General features: G+C 42.1%; 1 protein-coding gene across 1 annotated transcript in view; it reads left to right on the top strand.

The window, feature by feature from the left end:
- LOC142740126 (neuronal acetylcholine receptor subunit alpha-7-like) overlaps nt 1-22,243 on the top strand; it is a 253,583-nt gene that overhangs the window by 136,771 nt on the left and 94,569 nt on the right. Inside the window, exon 7 of the mRNA XM_075849855.1 lies at nt 1,127-1,321. Coding sequence (XP_075705970.1) covers nt 1,127-1,321 — 195 coding nt within the window. The remainder of the gene's footprint in view (nt 1-1,126; nt 1,322-22,243) is intronic.

The following is a 22,243-nucleotide window of genomic DNA, read 5'->3' as shown; positions in this document are numbered from 1 at the left end:
TTATGTGTAGTGGCACAGACCTTGCCTGATGTGGCAGCCTGGGGGGATAAGGGCAGGCCCCGTACGACCGCAATGGGGTCCACTCAGTGGCGTTACAGTACCACCACTAAGTAAGCCACACCATGTAAGTGTGCCCAAAGCGGCCTACCCCTGCCCCACCTCCAGTACAAATGTTTTAACCTCTGCCTTTATTTTATGATGCATGCGATAATTACATTCCTTGTATGGGTTGTACTCAGAATAACAATTTCAAACCTGTAAAAAAAAAAAAGTGCCAAAAGCCACCCCCAGACGAAGGATTAATTTAAGTTACAACGCGTGGCCGGGTGCTGTCCTAGAAGCCGTACGTGCCATTTTATATGCACTTTTCAACAGATAGGACAACATAGTCTGACTATTTAGTTGTATTACTTTGCCCTATATGCACTTTATATGGCATATGTATTTACTTTCTACATTTTTTACCGTGTACATTTATGCTATCTTAGTACTAAGCATGTAATACTATGCGGCCGTATCCCTTGTGATGCCGCTATCTCTTTGTTGCGTTGCTCGTTTCTAAATATATATGTCATTATTTTTCTGAATGAACTTAAATAAAGATTCGATTTTGTATATACCTTTTGACCTTTGTTTTTTTATTTGGGTTTTGATTGTTTTCTAGGACTTAGGCCTCATGCACACAGCCGTGCTCGTAATCACAGTCCGTGATTGCGGGCGCCGGCGGCCACCGACACCCTCAGGCTGCGCGCCGCATTTTTGTGCCGTGCTCCCATACAAAGTATGGGAGCACGGCCCGCAAAATCCGAAAAGTAGGACATGCTCCATATTTCCCGGCACGGTTCCACGGCACGGACACCTTTCCGTAGAGCTACGGAACGGTGTCCACGGCCAATAGAACTGGGCTGGTCCGTAATTGCTTTGAAATAGTTTTTCCACGGTCGTGTGCATGGGGCTTTAGATGGGCCTCTTTTCACTAAGATGTATGTATCATGTAGTAAGGTATGTATTTATCATATGTTGATTTGATTCGCATGGGTGGGAAACGCAGCAAAAATATACATAACTGCATAGAATTATGAAATGTACATTATTTAAATTAAGTCCTTTGTATTTGATTTTGTAGATGTGCCAGGCAAAAGAAATGAATTATACTATGACTGCTGTAAAGAGCCATACCCAGACGTAACCTACACAGTGACAATGCGCAGGCGTACATTATACTATGGATTAAATTTATTGATACCTTGCGTCCTTATATCTGGATTAGCGTTACTGGTGTTCCTGCTGCCTGCTGATTCAGGAGAGAAGATATCACTGGGTAAGTAATAACTTGTCTATGCAAATCTTAGAAGCCAATATGTTTTAGATATGTGTTCACATTAGGAATAATGTCTCAAGATACTGTCTGTTTCTTATTACTGTAGTGTCTGGATAAAAGCTGCATTTACTTAATTACCAATTACAGTGAATAATATCATCAATATTATTTAATACCCACGCTACTTTTCTTCTATGAAATGAGCAGTACAGCAATTGAACATTTATTAACATCAGCATGAGACAACTTTACATAGCTATAGTCAAATTAAAAATACATGATTAGGATATATGCAATCTTTAGAGGGATTTCTATCTTCTTTTATTTTCTTATAATACAAATGACTATACACATGCCAAACAAAAAATATTGCTTACAGCTCCCCCGTCTGTTAAAGCTTGGGAGGCAATTTTCCTGTTCAAAAGGGAATAATATACTCTTTACGGATCAATGGGATCCTTGGATTAATAATTTTCCAATTATGAAGTTCTAATGGGTTTTCTAGTTTCCTATCTTTATTTTTCGTTGTTTAATTTTGTTTTTTGTTTTGTTTTTTTATCTTTTTTTTCCAGCACAGGAAGGAGCTTGTGGTAATTTGGGGTGGAAAGGGTGGGAAAAAAAAGGGGAAAGTGGGACGCAAAAGCAAAGTTAAGGAAAAAGAATATATGGAAATAATTATTAGTTCTAACTCATTCATATAATTGAACGACATCTTCCCTATTTTTTGTTATTACTGTAAATGTACTATTCTTTGATGTACTGGTTATTATGCTGTAAAATTTTAAAACTTTTGGGGAAAAAAACTTAATAAATCTCACATTAAAAAGAAGTCAGCATGAGACAAGTTTACATAGCTATAGTCAAATTGAAAATAAATCAGGATATATGCAATCTTTAGAGGGATTTCTATCTCCTTTTATTTTCTTAGAATTAACTAAACACATGCAAAACAAAAAATATTACCTACTTCTCCCAAGACTTCACATTGTAGAATATTAGTGTACAGTATAAAATAAGGCATAAAACCTGACTATATATAAATTCCCTATTCCTCACACATAACCATAATAGTGTTCATATGGTTGATACAAACTTTTCTATCATTTTTAGACTGGGACATTTAATTGTTCATAAACTGATTTAATTGTTGTACATTTCACTCCACTGCCTGTAACATTACATGGTTCCTCAGATTGGGATCAATGATCCCTATGGACAGCAGATATGTGGTGTAGAGCACATGCCACACAGCAGGCATCTCTAGTGTCAACAGAGGAGCTGGCACTAGAGATGCCTGTAGTATGGCATTTGCTTTTCCCCAGATACTGTATCTGCTGTATTAGCACAGTAGGTTTCATTTTTTTTTACTTTATTTGCCCTGCACCGGACATCTGTTCTCCATAGTGGTCTATGACCTCCCGAAGGGCAGTATTACTTAGCTATATGTTGATATTGTGTGCCTCTTCCCTGAAAATGCAACACAACTGAGGCAGAAGCATGCGCAGAGCCCTAAACAGGTCGGGTATAATATTTGTATTAAAGGTGAATTTTGGGAATATCAATCTATTTATTTGACAACATAATTATTGTGCTTTAATGAAAGAAAGTAACTTCAAACATCAATACATATAAAGTTCTGCGTCAGGACCCCCAGCAGCTGTATGTACACAATATATTTGTGATCCTAAAGAAGTTTTATAGTGATCATTAGACTTTATCATCTGACTGCAGTGTCTAATGTCTTTAACACTGTGCACAGAGCTAGAGCCATTGAACGAAGAATGACTAGGTTACATGACTGTTAGAAGTGACATTACTTAGGATGACACATCACAAGCGGCCGTATCATTTTTTTACATATGGCTACAGGTATACTCTGGCCCAGAATATTTAATGTAAATCTATTAGGCCTCATTCACACGGCAGGGTTTCCGGCCGTCAAAAAATAGGACATGCTCTATCTTCGCCCGGGTACCCGGCCGCCCGGCTCCCATAGAAGTCTATGGGGCCGGGTATTACACGGCCATCACCGGAATGTGTTCCGAGTGATGGCCGGGTTTCCCGGCGCTTGCGCTCTATCTCCTCCTCCTCACAGCGCAGAGTGCATGTGAGGAGGAGGAGTTGATGCCATTCTGACGAATGGCATCGCTGCACACTGTGTGGCAGGGCCGGGGTGTACAGCAGGTGGAGGGAGCGCTGCGCTGGCTCCCTTCCCCTGCTTGTTAAAATCACCCTGGCCCGGCGACACCTTCGATGGCGCCGCTAGCAGCTGCAGCTGCTGCGGCTGCTACTACTGTAGCGACGCCACTATAGCAGAGCAGGGAGGTATCTCCCCGCTCTGCTATGTGCTAGCCGCACTTTAGCTCCTTGAAGGAGCGGAATCCCCGTGTTTTCGGGGATTCCGCTCCTGGACAGAGCGCTTGATGTCTCTGTCCATATCTGGGCAGTGACATCAGGGGAAACTCCTGAAGCGGAATCCCCGAACACATGGGGATTCCCCTTCAGGAGTTGCCGCTGATGTCACTGTCCGGATCTGCCCGGCCCGGCACGGATGCAAAACTTTATGCAAACCGGCCGGGCAGAATGGCCGATTTTACCGGCCGGCACTCGGGCTCGGGAACGACCCGTTCGTGTGAATCCCGCCTTAATAGTGCATATGTTAATTGGTAGGTACACCCAAGTTAGTTCCCTTCAGCGTGCAAAAATGTAGAATTTGAAGTTACCACTAAAATAAAACAAATAGGTATTTATACAGTTTGTATTTAGTTTTTTTTAAATCTAAATAGGTCTATAAATGTTGTGATAATTTCATTATAGGGGTCAGAGTGTGTTTTTTTTCTATTCTCTTTCCCCTGTTACCAGGATAGACCCCTTTAAGTATAGGAAATAGATTTGTGGGTGACTGTTAACAGTGCACTCTATATGTTTATTACTATACGTTAACTGATTGATAGGCACCCCATGCTTTCTATGCCTGAAGCAGCGACCTCTTGGTTAAAGATTGTGAAATTCTGACTGCCTTTGGCCACCATTAGGGGGAGCTCAGGAGTTTACTTATTGAGCTCAATGGGAACTGTATAAATGAATCTTCAGTAAACTCCCCCTAGTGGTGGCTCGAGGAAGGCAGAATTTTATCAATTACATGAGTAGCTCTGAAAAAAGGGACATCCAAACTTTATAAAGATATATTTTGAATATAAATAAGCACAAAATTTATTTAGATAGAAAAAAAACTATATGTACACTTTAATTGAACTTTTTTCTAACCTCTGTCATCACTGGTATCCTATTAGTATCCTCCAAGGAGGAGGTCATCCTTGTTGACTACAATTTTCCAAGATAAGATAATCTGCATTTTTTATAATAAGACATTTTTCATACAAACAGCCCTGACGTATTTTTGTGTCAGGTAACCTTGGAGGTAAGCAGGAGATTGTGTTTAGAATGAACTGTATCAACTAAAGCTTTACATCTGCAGTACAAAAGTAGAAGGTTGTGTTTCAAATTTAGAAAAAAACCGCTTGTAAAATTGATCCTTAGCGTTTCGTACACTCGTACAATTAATCAGATCAGAATGGTATTCAATAGTGAAAATTCATGTTGTCAGTGTCCTTCTATAAAGCAACAGATCTGTCACGTCTTGGATTGTGCTCGCAATGAAATACTCCCTAATACCTGCTGTTCTGAAATTTGTAAACTATTTTTAGAGATTATACATCATGAAAATCCTGCATGCTTGATTAAATAATGACCTGGATAATCCCTTCTTCAGAGCTAGTGGATGATAATGTTTAGAAAATTATTTTGATCACTAGTTTTGGAGAATAAATTGAGAAAACTGAGAAAATAAATGCGGCCATCACCAGAAAATTAATATTGTAACGAAGGAATTGTAAGCAAAAATAAATACACAATGCAATACTGTATATTAGTATTTAATATGATGGATAATAAGTCCGGTTCAATAGGTTTGCATAAATAAAATATCAATTTTGCTTACACAAATGTGTACACTGGAACAGTTAACAAGAGTACAGTAAAATCCGACTTCCGATAAACTGGGAAGTCCGGTAATTTGGTATTTGCATTAAGCACAGATCTGCAATATAATGCAGAATTTCACAAGACGAGAGGAAGAAGACTGGGTAGAGAGACCCACCTAAAATAAATCTATTAAGGAAAAACAAAGCTGAATCTGCAGATTTTGGTTAAACAACTTATTTAAAGCTTTCCTCCTGAGGGTGCTTTCACGTGCTGAATGACACGTCTTTTTTGTGTGCAGATTACCACTTTGCAAAACTGTCTGCGTTTTACCACAAATAGCCGTGGATATTGTCAAAATGCTACCCAGCATATCCATTTTTGGCCACCTTCATGCAACTTTGCATCAAAAATTTTCTGTAAACACACAATGCCCCTAAAAATAATAGTTTGAGAGTTCTTCCAGGACATTTACGCCTTTGTTTTCTCCAGCAAATTTAATAAAATATATATACTAGTCCTTCTCAACGAATTAGAATATCATCAAAAAGTTAATTTATTTCAGTACTGTATGTCAATTCAAAAAGTGAAACTCATATTATATAGATTCATTACACACAGAGTGATCTGTTTCCAGCATTTTTTTATTTGAATGTTGATGATTATGACTTACAGTTAATAAAAACCCAAAATTGACATGGAGGCGATCAGCCTGTAACCCAGCAAAAGGATTGTATGGCATTGAGAAATGGGAGGTTGTGGCCGGCCACTAGAGGGCGCTGTGAGGTTAGTACATCGACAGTGTTTAGTGTGTGGAGTGATATACAAGAGAGGTCTAGTGAGGAAGTGTCTGGAGAGAGGTCGGAGAAGCGCTGGACAGGAAGAGACAGAGACTGGACTGAGAGAGCTGTAGCAAGTAAGGAAGACATTGTGACTCAGATAACTGTAAAAGATAAAGAGCATTCTGGCCAGCAGCAGAGCATAAGTAATGTGAAGTATCAGACACGCATTTACTGGAGCTCCAAGTTAAGGAGATCCGGCTGAGTTAAGAGGAGAGTGTTTAGAGCAAGAAGCTGAAGACGCCATTTTTGAGCATAAGGAAACATAGAGCGTTAAGTGCCGGATCATCAGAGAGTGCATTGTATTACATTGCCGGACCTCAAAGATCACATTACACTAAACCTGGAAGCTAAGAGACTTTATTATCCTAAGGCACCGGATAAAGAGAACATATTTTAATCATTACGGATTATAAGAGACTGTGTTATATTGAAGTGCCGGATAAAAGCAGAGACTGTATTGTTTACCGAGCACCAGTTATATTTTGCCTAGAGCTCAAGTTTTTGACTGTTGTCATATTTTCTGCATGTTCAGTAAAGACAAAACGAATATAATCCCGGTGTCAGTAATTATTGTCCTTAAAGTCATATTACAACTTGGCGTAGTCGGCAGGATGGATGCAGATACAATGGACGAGACAACATTATCATCCAGTGTGACCCATCCAATGATACCGGTGGGAGCCCTCTTAAATCATTTGCCAAAGTTTAATGGATCTGATCTATTGTTGGAAGATTGGAGTGAACGGCTGGAAGGAGCGGCACGGCTCTGTAATGTCGCTCCACATTTAAAAGTAGAATTGGCGCTAAGTACCTTAGAAGGAGAAGCTAGGAAAACCGTTTTGTTACAGCCAGCACGACATCGACAAACCTTCGAACAAATTCGGCAGCTATTAGATGATGTGTATGGGGATACGTCCTCTGAGGGCATGATAAGGAAGCGATTCTTTGCCCGCCAGCAGAAAGAAGAAGAGACACTGGCGCAGTTTGCAAATGGATTACAGGAAATAATGGCAATGTTGCAACGTAAAGAAGAACAATCAGCCGGGTCCTTTACCAATGTACACGTAGTATTGCGGGATCAGTTTGTAATAGGTCTCAAGAATCCACCGTTAAGGAGAACTCTGAAGGAAAAGTTAAAGAAAGAACCAGATATGACGATTCATCAATTATTGACGGAAGCTATCGCATTGGAAAAAGAGGAATCGGCCAGCACTGATACGGTGGTCAGGCAAGCAGAAATTGTAACCAAGAAGAACCCCGACATGGAGGCAAGGATGGAGTCATTGGAAGGTGCCATGAGAGAGTTGAAAGCCGCTATTACTAATAAGCCTGACCCTGGAACTCCAGTTCGATACTCACAAGAGAGACAGTCGTTTGCGGATAGGAGGAATCAAGGTAGGAATGCTCCAGACCCTACCATCTGCTATAATTGTGGCCGAGCAGGACACATTGCTAGAAATTGCATGCGTTCTCACTATCAGAGCAATCGCAGGAATTTAAACTAGAACGACCTGTAGTTGAGGGGCAAACTACAGGGGAGTCCACGGATACATGCCCTGCGTTAGATGCTACAGATATAGTGGGGGAATGTCCCGTCGTCGTAGCAAAATTCAATGGCGTTGAGTTGTCATGTTTAATCGATACTGGATCTCAAGTGACCACTATGGATAAAGTTGTGTTTGAAACTTATTTCCCTTCCTTGTTATGTGAGAAGAGTGACACTTGGATAAGACTCAAGGCAGCTAATAGTTTACCTATCCCTATCCTGGGAGTTATACAAATGGACATTTCAATATGGAATCGTGATTTGAACAAAAAGGGGGTTATCATAGTAGAAAAAGCTATGGACTCTGAAATTCCCGTGATTCTAGGAATGAATATATTGCGGGACTTAGATGGAGTAATGTCACAAGAGCTGGGCCCAAAATACTGGAAACAAATACCCACTCAACGACCTTCTCAAATGGCTTTACAGCGCACTTTAAAACATTGTCGCATTAATGGAGAACTGTTAAATTGGCCTGGAAGGGTAGGACTGGTTAAGATACCAGCCTCTCGAAATATACAAGTACCAGCAGGCCATGAAATGTTGTTACCCTTGCCAGTGGGTACTAATAAAGTGTTAAAGGGCACCACTGTGTTAATTGAATCAGCTCTGCAGAAAGAAGGAGTAGCCGTGGCCCGGTCGATATGCAAGGTACAGGCTGGACAAGTATTATTACGAGTGGTTAATATCACGAAACAAAATGTAACCTTATTTCCCCGAGAACTAGTAGCTGAAGTGTTTCCGGTGAGGGAGGAACAAGTGGAAAGCCGTTCAGATTGGCAAGTGAGTTATCCTTGTGAAAGTGTAGCTGTGGTTACAGTGTGTCGAGCCACCACTCAAGCTAATGACACCATTGGGAGGCGATTACAAATACCTTTAGAAGGAACGGATTTGACTACCAGACAAATAGATGAAGTGGCGGGAGTGTTAGGAGAGCACTCCAAGGCTTTTTCCAAGAATGAAGCAGACTTTGGGTTGACAACAACTTTAGAACATGAAATACATACGGGAAATGCTCACCCGGTACGAGAACGATACCGTACCATTCCGCCCGCTTTTTATCAAGAAGCCAAAGTGTTGCTAAAACGCATGCTAGACAGTCATGTTATCCGACCCAGTAAAAGTCCATGGGCTTCTCCCATAGTATTAGTAAAGAAGAAAGATGGAAGCTTGCGGTTCTGTGTAGATTACCGGCGATTGAATGCCTGCACCGTCAGAGATGCATACCCTTTACCACGAATAGAAGACTCTTTGCTGGCTTTGGGTAAGGCCAAATACTTCTCTACCCTGGACTTGGCCAGTGGGTACTGGCAAGTACCAGTTGCAGAAGAAGATCGAGAAAAGACTGCATTCATCACCCCTATGGGGTTATACGAATTTTTGAGAATGCCGTTCGGTCTAACCAATGCACCAGCTACATTTCAGCGCTTGATGGAAGTTTGTTTGGGAGATTTAAACTTTGAATGTTTGCTCATCTACCTAGATGACATCATTATCTTCTCAGCCACTTTCACAGAACATTTGGAAAGATTGAAAGTGGTACTTACGCGTATCGAAGAACATGGTCTAAAACTAAAACCGGGCAAATGTCACTTGTTTATAGAAAGAATTGAGTACCTGGGACACGTGGTTACTAGAGACGGTGTACAACCAATGGATGCCAAAGTACGAGCCGTGCAACAATGGCCGGTACCAAAGACAGTAACAGAGCTTAGAAGTTTCCTAGGACTGATTGGATATTACAGACGGTTCATACAGAATTTTGCTAAGGTGGCTGCTCCCCTATATGTGTTACTGAATGGAACCAAACCGGGAGTCGATCATAAGAGAAGTATCACTTGGGGAATAGGGGCTGAACAAGCCTTCCAAGAGTTAAAAAGACGACTAACTGGTGCTCCTGTCTTGGCGTATGCAGATTACTCTCTACCATTTGTTTTGTGTACCGATGGAAGTTTAAAAGGATTAGGAGCTGTTCTTTCTCAAGTGCAGAATGGACGGGAATGTGTCATTGCTTATGCCAGTCGGACGCTGAGAGATGGGGAAAAGAATCCGGACAACTATAGCTCATTCCGGTTGGAACTTTTGGCAGTCGTATGGGCGGTTACCGAGCGATTTGCAGATATCTTGCTGGGCGCAGAGTGTGTGTTATGGACTGACAATAATCCATTGGTTCATTTAGACTCGGCCAAATTGGGTGCTATGGAGCAACGTTGGCGAGCACGACTTAGCAAATTTAAATTTACTGTGAAGTACCGCCCAGGACGAGCTAATGGGAATGCAGATGCCCTGTCCCGTAATCCAGTAGATTTGCCTGAAGGACTGACTGAAGAGGAGTTAGAGGAAACAGAGACTCCTAATTTCCTTGCCAATGAAGTACATGATCAGATGCCAGGTGAGAATATTCAAAGTGCTCCGGTGCATACTGTGGAGCCCATAAGAGAAACCATCGATCAATGGACTGCTGAAGAATGGAAGAAACAGCAGTTGCAAGATATTCAAATTCGGACTGTAAGAAGATGGGTGCTAGAGAGATACCGACCCAATCAACGAGAGCGATTGCGATTGTCTGGAGTGGGACAGAGAATATATCGCCAACGAGATAGATTGGCAGTAAAACAAGGGATATTGTACCGCCGAGTATTCCTACCGACCATGGAAGGACCCGTCTGGCAAGCTGTGTTGCCGGAGCGAGAGTTAGAAAGTACGGTTAAGTGGATGCATGAGAAAAAGGGGCATTATGGTCCTGAAAAGACTTTCCGTTGGTTGCAACAATTCTACTATCATCCTTTGCTGTTTGCAGTGGCACAGAAAGTGTGTCAGAACTGTAGAAATTGCACCCTGGCCAGAGCGGCTGAACAACAAGCTCCGGTGGGGCATATACAGACGCATTATCCATTACAGTTGGTCATGATGGACTATTTGACAGTAGATGAGTCTTTACAAGGGTACAGATATTTATTGGTTGTGATAGACCACTTCACCAAATTCACAGTGGCCGTACCTACCAGAGATCAAACGGCTGAATCTGCGGCACAGGGATTGTGGACTCATTTCATCTTACCCTATGGATGTCCTTCACAGCTTCACTCTGATCAAGGAGCTTGTTTTGAGGGGCGAGTAATAGAAGAATTATGCAGATTGTACCAGATTAAAAAGACCCGCACGACCCCGTATCACCCTCAAGGGAACGGGGCCTGTGAAAGGATGAATCGGACCATATTGCAGTTGTTGCGAACACTGGAGAAACAAAAAAAAGAGAGATGGCCTGACTACATTGCAGAATTAATCTGGATCTATAATAACACTGTACATGCCACTACTGGATATTCTCCTTTTCTGTTAATGTTCGGAAGAAATGGACGATGTCCCCTAAATTTAATGATGCCTATCCCGGAAGAACAAGAAGAGTGGATTCCGCAGACCTGGATGTGGGGTCATCGACGCAAGGTACAAGAAATGTATAATTTAGTGGCGCAGAGACTGGGGCCTCATGATCTTACAGTAAATCAGAAATTGAAGGAACTACCTTTGCAAGTGGGTGATAGAGTAATCGTGCGAAACCAGGGTGCAAGAAGAGCAGGAAAGCTGCAATGGAAGTGGGAAACCTTGGCGTATGAGGTGGTGCGTCAGCCCAATCCATATATTCCTGTATTTGTGATCAAGCCGGAGGGTAGTAGTGGCCCTTTGAAAACCGTACACAGAAATATGCTGAGACCCTGCACATTTATAAGTCGTGAACCAGAAGCAAACACTAGAGATCCTCCTGTTGCAACACCCGTTCCCATAGATGAAGGTTGGTGGAGTCCGCCGGTTCAAGTACCAGAGAGACAAGAAAGTACCAGTGAAGTACAAGAAGAGAATGTTACTCCTGTGGAAGAAGAGTTGTCACAGGTACGTCATTCTCAACGATCCAATTTTGGAAGACTTCCTTCTAGGTTTGAAGGATTTGTGACGCCACAGCAAGTTGCCGGGACGGCAACTGATAAACCTGGGGGAAAAGATGTAACCCAGCAAAAGGATTGTATGGCATTGAGAAATGGGAGGTTGTGGCCGGCCACTAGAGGGCGCTGTGAGGTTAGTACATCGACAGTGTTTAGTGTGTGGAGTGATATACAAGAGAGGTCTAGTGAGGAAGTGTCTGGAGAGAGGTCGGAGAAGCGCTGGACAGGAAGAGACAGAGACTGGACTGAGAGAGCTGTAGCAAGTAAGGAAGACATTGTGACTCAGATAACTGTAAAAGATAAAGAGCATTCTGGCCAGCAGCAGAGCATAAGTAATGTGAAGTATCAGACACGCATTTACTGAAGCTCCAAGTTAAGGAGATACGGCTGAGTTAAGAGGAGAGTGTTTAGAGCAAGAAGCTGAAGACGCCATTTTTGAGCATAAGGTAACATAGAGCGTTAAGTGCCGGATCATCAGAGAGTGCATTGTATTACATTGCCGGACCTCAAAGATCACATTACACTAAACCTGGAAGCTAAGAGACTTTATTATCCTAAGGCACCGGATAAAGAGAACATATTTTAATCATTACGGATTATAAGAGACTGTGTTATCTTGAAGTGCCGGATAAAAGCAGAGACTGTATTGTTTACCGAGCACCAGTTATATTTTGCCTAGAGCTCAAGTTTTTGACTGTTGTCATATTTTCTGCATGTTCAGTAAAGACAAAACGAATATAATCCCGGTGTCAGTAATTATTGTCCTTAAAGTCATATTACAAGCCTGTGGCACTGCTGAGGTGTTGGAAGCCCAGGTTGCTTTGATAGTAGCCTTCAGCTCGTCTGCATTGTTGGGTCTGGTGTCTCTCATATTAACAATATATACTAATCAACGTTTATTTTCAGACATTCCCCTTAAAATGACAATTCTGCAGCTTCTCTTTTTAGAACTCTGTGTTGTGCCCTTCCTCTGTTATTCTTACTGGAAATGTATGAAAAACTTTACAACTAAAGTAGGTGTTACCATTACTGTTGTCAATAGGGTGTGCCCCTACACACTTTGACACTGTCAGCGATTATTGGATAATGTCAGATTGTGTAAGTGCACGTCTCATTGTCAATTTATTCTTACATTTTCAGGTGGAACAATAGGGGAACGGCTACACATTGAGTTCTAAGAAAAGATGGTCCAGAATTTTTATTTTATGGGGAATGCAAGCATTTACTAAAACAGAGATGTGATGAGATCTGACGGATCCTCATTAAAAAAGTGTCCTGGATTTCCTCAGATGTATACTTTGGATGTGATGGTTTCTTTCACTGTCAATACCTTGCTAGGCCATGATTTCAAATGAAGACATTGATTCCATATAACAATATAATAATCATATATAACATCTGAACTGGTGGTTTGAAGGTTATTGAATTTGTGGAGAACTAAAAGGGCTGGATTCATAGAAGAGCACATTTCTGAAAGTCCGGATAAACCTCTGCTGATCTTTAATTTATTTCAAGCGACTGCTAGATAGCATTTAAAATGTGTATTGTGTAGTATTCTAATAAAATGTCCCTCAATTTAATTGACTGTACCACAAAAACATCATTGTGATACGTTACTCTCAATATTTATGGACCAAAGGGAAGAAGTGGGCAATTTAAATTCACCCCGCTAACCTGTTGTATTTTAGTACTGTGCCTGCTGCTAACAGCAATTATTTCTTTAATAAAAATATAGTGAAACCTTTTTGAGACGACCACCCAAAATTGCATTAGAAAAAAAAATTTTCTTGAGGGGTTGTCCCCTTAACCAGTTGCGGACCGCCCATAGACTATAAACGTCCGGGCGGTCTGCACTTAACTTTGCAAGGATATTCTGCAGAGGTAGCTGGTTTGCTGCTCCCCGACAGCATTTAGCTCCGTTATAAAGCTGTCTCATGGAGCTTCTCCAGGATACCAAGCAGCGTGGTCTCCGGTGATGTGATCATTGTGGCAATCTGTCACAACGATCACTTTACTCCTCCCAGCAGCGCTTACATGCCGACTGTGAGGAGCTCTGTGATACAGCTGTCTAGAGACAGCTGTATTACGGAGCTTTCACCCAGAGACCACTCAGTGTCACCTTCGGTCATGTGATCACTGTAACAGCCTGTCACAGCGATCACATTACTCCTCCCAGTGGCGCTGACGGTCAGGAGCTCCGTGATACAGCTGTCTAAGGACATCTATATCATGGAGCTTCATCCAGAGACCGGTGACTTTGGTCTATGGTCATGTGATCGTTGTGACAGCCTGTCACAGCGATCACATTACTCCTCCCAGGGGCACTTATGTCTATAGACAGCTGTGCCACGGTGCTTCATCCAGAGACCAATCAGTGTGGTCTCTGGTCATGTGATCGCTTTGACAGCCTGTCACAGCGATCCCAGAGAAGTTTGTTAGTAAATAACAAACTTTTCTATTAGTTGTATCTTCTTTCTCTGGGAGAAGTGTAAGTACTGTAATGTAAAACACAAACACACACACTTTTATTTTTTCAATAAAGGTATTTTTACAATAAATTCATTTATCTGTCTGTCTATCTATCTGCTACACTGTGATTTTGGCTGTGACACAGTTCGCCCGGCCAAAGATCGCTATGTACCGTAGCCTACATTGCAAGTAATAAAAGTCAATGTGGTTGTGTCGCAACGTGCAAGTTGCCACAACATGACAGTTGCAAGAAATCTAAGCTGTCGTGTTGCAGTTACTTGCAGATTGCAACGCGACCACATTGACTTTCATTGCTTGCGGTGTGGACTATGGGACATAGCGATCTTTGGCTGTGCGACCTATGTTGCAGCCAAATTCACCATGTAGCCCCAGCCTTAGGGTGACTTTACATGTTGCAGATTCGCTGCATATTTTACCTGCAGATTTTAAAATCTTTGATATGTTGTTAAATGAATACCTTGGGGGTCTAATTTCTATAAAAGTGTAATTTTTGGGGTGTCAACGGGGTTTTCCAGTCCCCAGGATAGGCCATCAATATCTGATCGGTCGGTGTCCGGGACCCGCCTATCAGCTGTTTTGAAGGGGCCTCAGCACTCGTACGAGCGCTGGTTCCCCTTTATTTCCCCTACTGCTCACACTGTGAATCACCAACACACTTGTAGCGGCAGTTCACAGTATTACAGTCTGTTCACTTTAATGGGAGCGGGCTGTAATACTGTGAACCGCCGCTATAAGTGTGTCCACAGCAGTAATGGAAATGAAGGGGAAGCAGCGCAGGTGGAGTCGGACCCTGACAGATCAGATATTGATGGCCTATATTATCCATTTTTTGGGACTGGACAACGCATGGAACCGTGTTATGGTACTTCACAACATCTGTAATGGTCGTATGGTGTCAGCAAACCATCTTTGGAAAATTGCTCTCTAAAAGCCAATTTGCGCACTATTCATTGTAAACTCTGCCTTGCTCCCAGCGTGTAAGAAATACACACATATTTGGTATCGCTTAAGTCGACAGAAGTTGCCAAATATGTATTCAGGTGTGTTTACCCAGTGACATGCACCAGAAGTAAAAAAATATCACCAAAAATAAAAAAAAATTCAATTTTTCCATCCATATTTAAAAAAAAGTTAAATATATCTATTATTTCTGTACACAATATGGAAGCCCAATATGTTCTGAGAAAAACAAGACCAAATACATGTAGGTTGGAGGCGTAATAGAACACCAATTTGCTTTTAAATTGGCACATAGTTAAAAGTTGAAAATGGGCCTGGCCAGGAAGAGGGGTACATCTTCTGGTCAGGAAGTTGTTAAAGAATATGGCTAATATGCATATTATATGATGGAATTTAAAATATTTCAATTCAATAAAGTATGTAGCAACATTTGTTTCTTTTGCAAAAATGTGTTATTTCTTTATCAAAATATCAAATTGCTGATAAATACGTGAGGGTTATGAACGTTATTTAACAGGTTCCCGACCGCTGGCCGTAAATATACGGCCAGCGGTCAGGGTCTCTAAAGTCCGGCGTATAGTATATATACGGCCGCACTTCAGAGACTGTGCACGCGCGATCGCGTGCACACAGCTCTATGCCCTGGCTGTTGCTAACAGCCATGGGCACTGGGCAGAATGTCAGGGGTCAATCTTTTGGCCCCTGAACATGTGATCGCTGTGACAACCAATCACAGCGATCACATGCATTTCTGCATAGAAAACAGTGTGCACGCGATCGCGTGCACACAGCCCTGTGCCCTCGCTGTTACCAACAGCTCTGGGCACTGGGCAGAGTATCAGGGACCAATCTGATGGTCCCTGAACATGTGGTCGCTGTGACAACCAATCACAGCGATCACATGCATTCCTGCTTATAAAACAGTGTGCACGCGATCGCGTGCACACAGCCCTGTGCCCATGCTGTTACCAACAGCTCTGGGCACTGGGCAGAGTATCAGGGACCAATCTGATGGTCCCTGATCATGTGGTCGCTGTGAAAACCTATCACAGCGACCACATTTGTTTTATTTTGACTTTTCTGGCAGTAAATCTCCTGCCTCTTTTCTTCTCCTCAAACATTGTTTCAGTTTGAGGAGAAGAAGAGACTCGGGAGAATTGCTGCCAGAAGATTACAGTTACAAAAAAAATACAGTTACACTCTAAAACATTCTCTGTATAGATAGATTTCTATCTATCTATACAATCTATCTATCCATCTATCTTTTTTTCTATCTATCTACCTTTCTTTCTTTTATTCTATTAGAATAGGCAGGTAGGGAGTATATAATTATATATATATCCACATATATATAATATATATAGCAATAGCGGTTTATTTTTTTGTTAGCTGTAGTGTAGATATATATAGCAGTTAGTTTGTGTGTTTTATAAAAAAAAAAAAAAAAAAAAAAAATTTGTTTAGTTAGTGTTAGTGTTAGTTACGTTATGGCGAGGAAGTTGTTTAGCGCCGAGGAGGCATACGCCATGCTGTGGTCTGAGTCGGAGACCGCATCAGAGATGGCGTCCGAGATGGAACCTGTTTTAGGTAGTGACGATGACAGCGTCACTTCAGGTTCATCTTCAGGGGACGTTGTCCCTGATGCAGTCGAAACTGCAGAACATGAAAGCGCAGGGCTAAGTAGCGCTGTAGCACGGGACAGCCTGGTCCCTCCAGTCCAGGCTCTTGTATGGGCACCTGCCCCATCTTTTGGGCCTAGAATCCACGGATTTACGGCCACTCCTGGCATAACCGTGGACAATACAAATTTTGTCCAAATGGATTACTTCCATTTATTTATAACGGACGACATCCTAAATCAGATTGTCCACGAAACAAATTTATATGCCACGCAATATATAAGGCAGAAACCTTCATCCACCCATGCCAGAGATTGGACGCCCACCAATTTGCAGGAATTAAAAAATTTTTTGGGGCTCACCCTAAATATGGGTATTGTCAAAAAGCCCTCCATTAGGTCTTACTGGTCAACAAGACCCGCCCAAGCCACCCCAGTATATTCTGCAGTAATGCCCAGGTCTCGTTATGAGACAATAATGAGGTTCCTCCACTTCAATGACAACGCACAGGCCCCCCCAAGTACCGATGCAAACCGGGATCGGTTGTTCAAAATAAGACCGCTAATAAATTCCCTGAATAATTTATTTCTGCAACTCTACACCCCTGAGCAGAATGTAAGTGTGGACGAATCCCTCCTCAACTTTCATGGCAGACTTAGCTTTCGCCAATATCTACCTTCCAAAAGGGCAAGATATGGCGTTAAGCTCTACAAATTGTGTGAAAGCGGGTCAGGATATACCACCGCCTTCAGGATTTATGAAGGGCGGGACCGCACAATAAATGTTCCTGGATGCCCCCCTGATCTTTCCACCAGCAGTAAGATCGTGTGGGAGATAATGCAGCCTCTGCTTCACAAGGGGTACCACCTGTACTGTGATAATTTTTATTCGAGTGTGCCCCTGTTTAGGCATTTGCATGCTGCAAGGACTGGGGCATGTGGTACCATGCGCAAAAACCGAATTGGTTTTCCACAGCAATTAGTGGGGAAGCGCATGGTAAAGGGGGACTCCTGTGCTTATGCATCTGAAGAATTGCTGGCGGTCAAGTTCAGGGATCGCAAAGATGTGTATGTGCTAAGCACGATTCATACCGCAGGAACAGTGGCAGTGAGGGAAAGAGGGGCAACATCGGACAAGCACAAACCAGTGAGCGTGTCCGAATATAACAAGTACATGTGGGGGGTGGATTTAAGCGACCAGGTTTTACAGCCCTATTTAGTAAAACGCAAAACTAAAACCTGGTACAAAAAGGTGGCCATTTATTTGTTACAGGTGGCAATCCACAACTCATTTGTGCTCTATAAAAAAAACAGAGGCAGAGACACATACCTGGATTTCCAGGAAAAAATTATTGAAGGCCTCATTTTTGATGTTCAGGACACCCGAGAATGCCCCCAGTCTGAGGATGTCACGCGACTGACTGAAAGACACTTCATCAGTCGGATTCCCCCAACACCAACCAGAAGCAACCCCCAGAAAAAGTGCCGCGTCTGCAGAAAAGACGGGCACCGCAAAGATTCCCGATATTTCTGTCCCTCATGTCCCTCGCAACCAGGCCTGTGCATTGAGCCATGTTTTAAAAAATACCACACTGTTCTGAATTATTAGATTTTAGTTAATTTGTTGAAAATATATTTGCCCTACATTACGTTTTTATTTTTCCCCTGATTTTACTCCAAGGGTGAGGGAGGGAATGGGTGGGGGGTGGATGTCATGTTTGATGTTTTCTAAAGTTCATCTGCTGGAGAGCTCCATTTGCATTAACCTGAAATTTCTTATTTTAGAAAACCCCAAAAAATAAATTCCCAATATACCCCTAGATGAATATTTTGGGATTTCTGCTTCAAGAGCAGATATTTTGGAAGTGTTATAGAAACTCTGTTGAGTTTTGTAAAACCAGCTTTGAAAAAAAGCGATTTGTGAAATAATCTTCTTCTATACTCCGCCCTCCTACTTCTCTATGTGATAAATAAGGCCACATATTTGGTATCCCCGTGCACGGGAGAAGTGGCAGAATGTGAACGGAGATTAATTTTGACCGTGGTCTATACCGTGTGTGAAAAATGCTGGTATAAACTGACGCATTTGCTAAAAAATTGCTAATTTTATTTTGATCCATCTTATTCAAGAAACTTTCAGAAGAAAACTGGACTGTCTAAAAATATGATAAACCCCTTGAAGGAAACCTTGTGGGGTCTACTTGTGTGAATGAAGTCATTTATGGGGTGTTTCTAATGTTTCAGCAGCATTACGCCCCCCAGAAAACAGTATGCGGCTATAAAATCAAGTGCAGAATTCCTGGACCGAAAAGGCCAAAAAGCCTCCTTTTATGCCAAGCCCTGGCACATGCCCGTGAATAAAGCACACATATTTGGTATCCCCATGCACGGGAGAAATGGAAGAATGTGAAATGCGATGAATTTTGTCCGTGGTCCATTTTGTGTGTGAAAAAGCTAGCATAAACTGACGCATTTGTTATAAAAAAAAAGGTAATTTTATTTTGTTCCATCTTATTCAAGAAACTTTCAGAAGAAAACTGGACTGTCTAAAAATATGATAAACCCCTTGAAGGAAACCTTGTGGGGTCTACTTGTGTGAATGAAGTCATTTATGGGGTGTTTCTAATGTTTCAGCAGCATTACGCCCCCCAGAAAACAGTATGCGGCTATAAAATCAAATGCAAAATTCCTGGACCGAAAAGGCCAAAAAGCCTCCTTTTATGCCAAGCCCTGGCACATGCCCGCACAGCGAATAAGGCACACATATTTGGTATCCCCATGCACGGGAGAAGTGGAAGAACGTGAAAGGAGATGAATTTTGGCCGTGGTCTATACCGTGTGTGAAAAATACTAGCCTAAACTGACGCATTTGCTAAAAAAGTGCTGATTTTATTTTGTTCCATCTTATTCAAGAAACTTTCAGAAGAAAACTGGACTTGCTAAAAATATGATAAACCCCTTTAAGGAAACCTTGTGGGGTCTACTTGTGTGAATGAAGTCATTTATGGGGTGTTTCTAATGTTTCAGCAGCATTAGGCCCCCCAGAAAACAGTATGCGGCTCTAAAATCAAATGCAAAATTCCTGGACCGAAAAGGCCAAAAAGCCTCCTTTTATGCCAAGCCCTGGCACATGCCCGCACAGTGAATAAGGCACACATATTTGGTATCCCCATGCACGGGAGAAGTGGAAGAATGTGAAAGGAGATGAATTTTGTCCGTGGTCTATACCGTGTGTGAAAAATACTAGCCTAAACTGACGCATTTGCTAAAAAAGTGCTGATTTTATTTTGTTCCATCTTATTCAAGAAACTTTCAGAAGAAAACTGGACTTGCTAAAAATATGATAAACCCCTTGAAGGAAACCTTGTGGGGTCTACTTGTGTGAATGAAGTCACTTATGGGGTGTTTCTAATGTTTCAGCAGCATTAGGCCCCCCAGAAAACAGTATACGGCTATAAAATCAAATGCAAAATTCCTGGACCGAAAAGGCCAAAAAGCCTCCTTTTATGCCAAGCCCTGGCACATGCCCGCACAGTGAATAAGGCTCACATATTTGGTATCCCCATGCACGGGAGAAGTGGAAGAATGTGAAAGGAGATTAATTTTGGCCGTGGTTCATACCGTGTGTGAAAAATGCTAGCATAAACCGACGCAATTGTTAAATTCTTGCATTTTTTTCCAATTTTGCCCACTTTAGAGAAAAAAAAAAAAAAGATATATACTGACAAATGCCACTAAAACAAAGCCCTATCTGTCCTTTAAAAAGAGTGTAAAATTCAAAGATGAACTTTATTCACCTGCAGAGTTATAGTCATCTAAAAAGCGCATAGCAAAATTGTGAAATTTGCTCTGGTCATTTAGCTGTAAAACAGCCTAGTCCTTAACCGGTTAATATCACCCAAAGTGCCAAGAGTCCATAGATGTTTGAGAATGGAGGAGGACCCCCGTAACATTACACCTGCGTAGAAAGCCGCCAATAAATATTCATCTGCATGTTCTATGGACTCTTTGCACTATGGATGATGTTATATCATGTGAATAACTGAATAACTTCATGTATTTATTATAGATTGGATATGTTGAGAAAGAAATAAAAAGTTTTTGCAAAAGAAACAAATGTTGCTATGTGCCTTATTACATTGAAATGTTTTGCTCCTACTGGGCCGTACCGCGTAGCGGAAAGGCAGCTGGCCAACCAGGTACAATACAATGTCTATAGTCCAGAAAGGGTACCTGTGGCAAGGTGGACAGTAGCGGTGATTCAGGCTTAAGATAAGGCTCCGGAAGCAGGTAGACACCTGGTGGGTGTAACACAGTAGATGCAGCGGAAGACACAGCTCGACTTCAACTCTAGATTCCACAGAGGCACGGTAGCACAGGATACAGGGTGCAGGCAGCAGGAACGGGTAACACTGGGACCTGGAAAGCACTAGGAGACCATTTGCAAGACAAACTTTAGGTACACAACAACGCTCAGGCAATGATCAAGAGGGCAGAACCCTTTTTATAGTCCAGCAGCATTCTGGACTGATTGCAGATCTCCTGCAATTGTGTGCACACTGGCCCTTTAAGGCCGTGCACGCGCGGGCTCGCTCGCCCTGCGGGAGACAGTCTATGAAGCAGGAAGTGAGGGCCGGCGTCTCCCAGGAGGGAAATGCCACCGAAAATTCACATGTCCATGGCCGCGGCCGTCAGAGGTTAAGTCAGAATGACGGGCCGTGGCCATAGACATTACAATTGGAAGCATCTTCACATAGTACGCTAAATGCCCAGCTGTCGCCTTTTGCATTGGGTCATAAAGTTCGTTGGAATTGAAAATATGTCACAGGAAATCTGGTCAGGATAAAAGGGTGGTCTTCCCAAAGAGGTGGTCTTTTGGAGAAGTTTCACTGTATATTACAGAGAACCTGTCACCTCTCCTGACATGTCTGTTTTAGTAAATATTTGCTGTCCGCATGAAATAACAATTCTGGAACATCTTTCTAAGAACTCTATGTTGTGCTGTTCTTCTGTTATTCCTCCTAGAAATTTATGAATATTTTGACAACTGGGTGTTACCACTTTGACAAGGGGAATGGCAACACCCAGTTGTAAATGTATTCATAAGTTTCTAGGAGGAATAACAGAGGAACTGAGGAATTGTTATTTTATGAGGGATACAATTATTTTCTAAAACAGACATGTCAGGAGAGGAGACAGGTGCTTTGTAAAGATGCAGCATTTATGTTGATTATTGTGTATTTGGGGAGCGCATTTATAGCCCCAAGTCTGTAAGTTATTTTAGAGAACTAGTGTATTTTCTGCCCTTAGCAAGCAGAGCAATCAGATTTAAATGTGAACGCTCATCAGTTTTATGGGCAACAAGGTTTTTTCTTCTATGAGACACAGGGGCATAGCGTTAGGGGGCATAGAGGTAGCAATTGCTCCCATGCCCTGGTGCCTGAGGTAGCCCAAATGCACCCTGCCACTTAAGAAGACACTCGTCTTATGCCCGACCACAAAGGGGTCGGGCACAAGGTAATTTGTATTTATTAAAAAAAAGGC

The sequence above is a fragment of the Rhinoderma darwinii genome, chromosome 1 (assembly GCF_050947455.1).
Source record: "Rhinoderma darwinii isolate aRhiDar2 chromosome 1, aRhiDar2.hap1, whole genome shotgun sequence".
In the NCBI taxonomy this organism is placed as follows: domain Eukaryota; kingdom Metazoa; phylum Chordata; class Amphibia; order Anura; family Rhinodermatidae; genus Rhinoderma; species Rhinoderma darwinii.
This window is presented reverse-complemented; position numbering and strand designations above follow the sequence as displayed.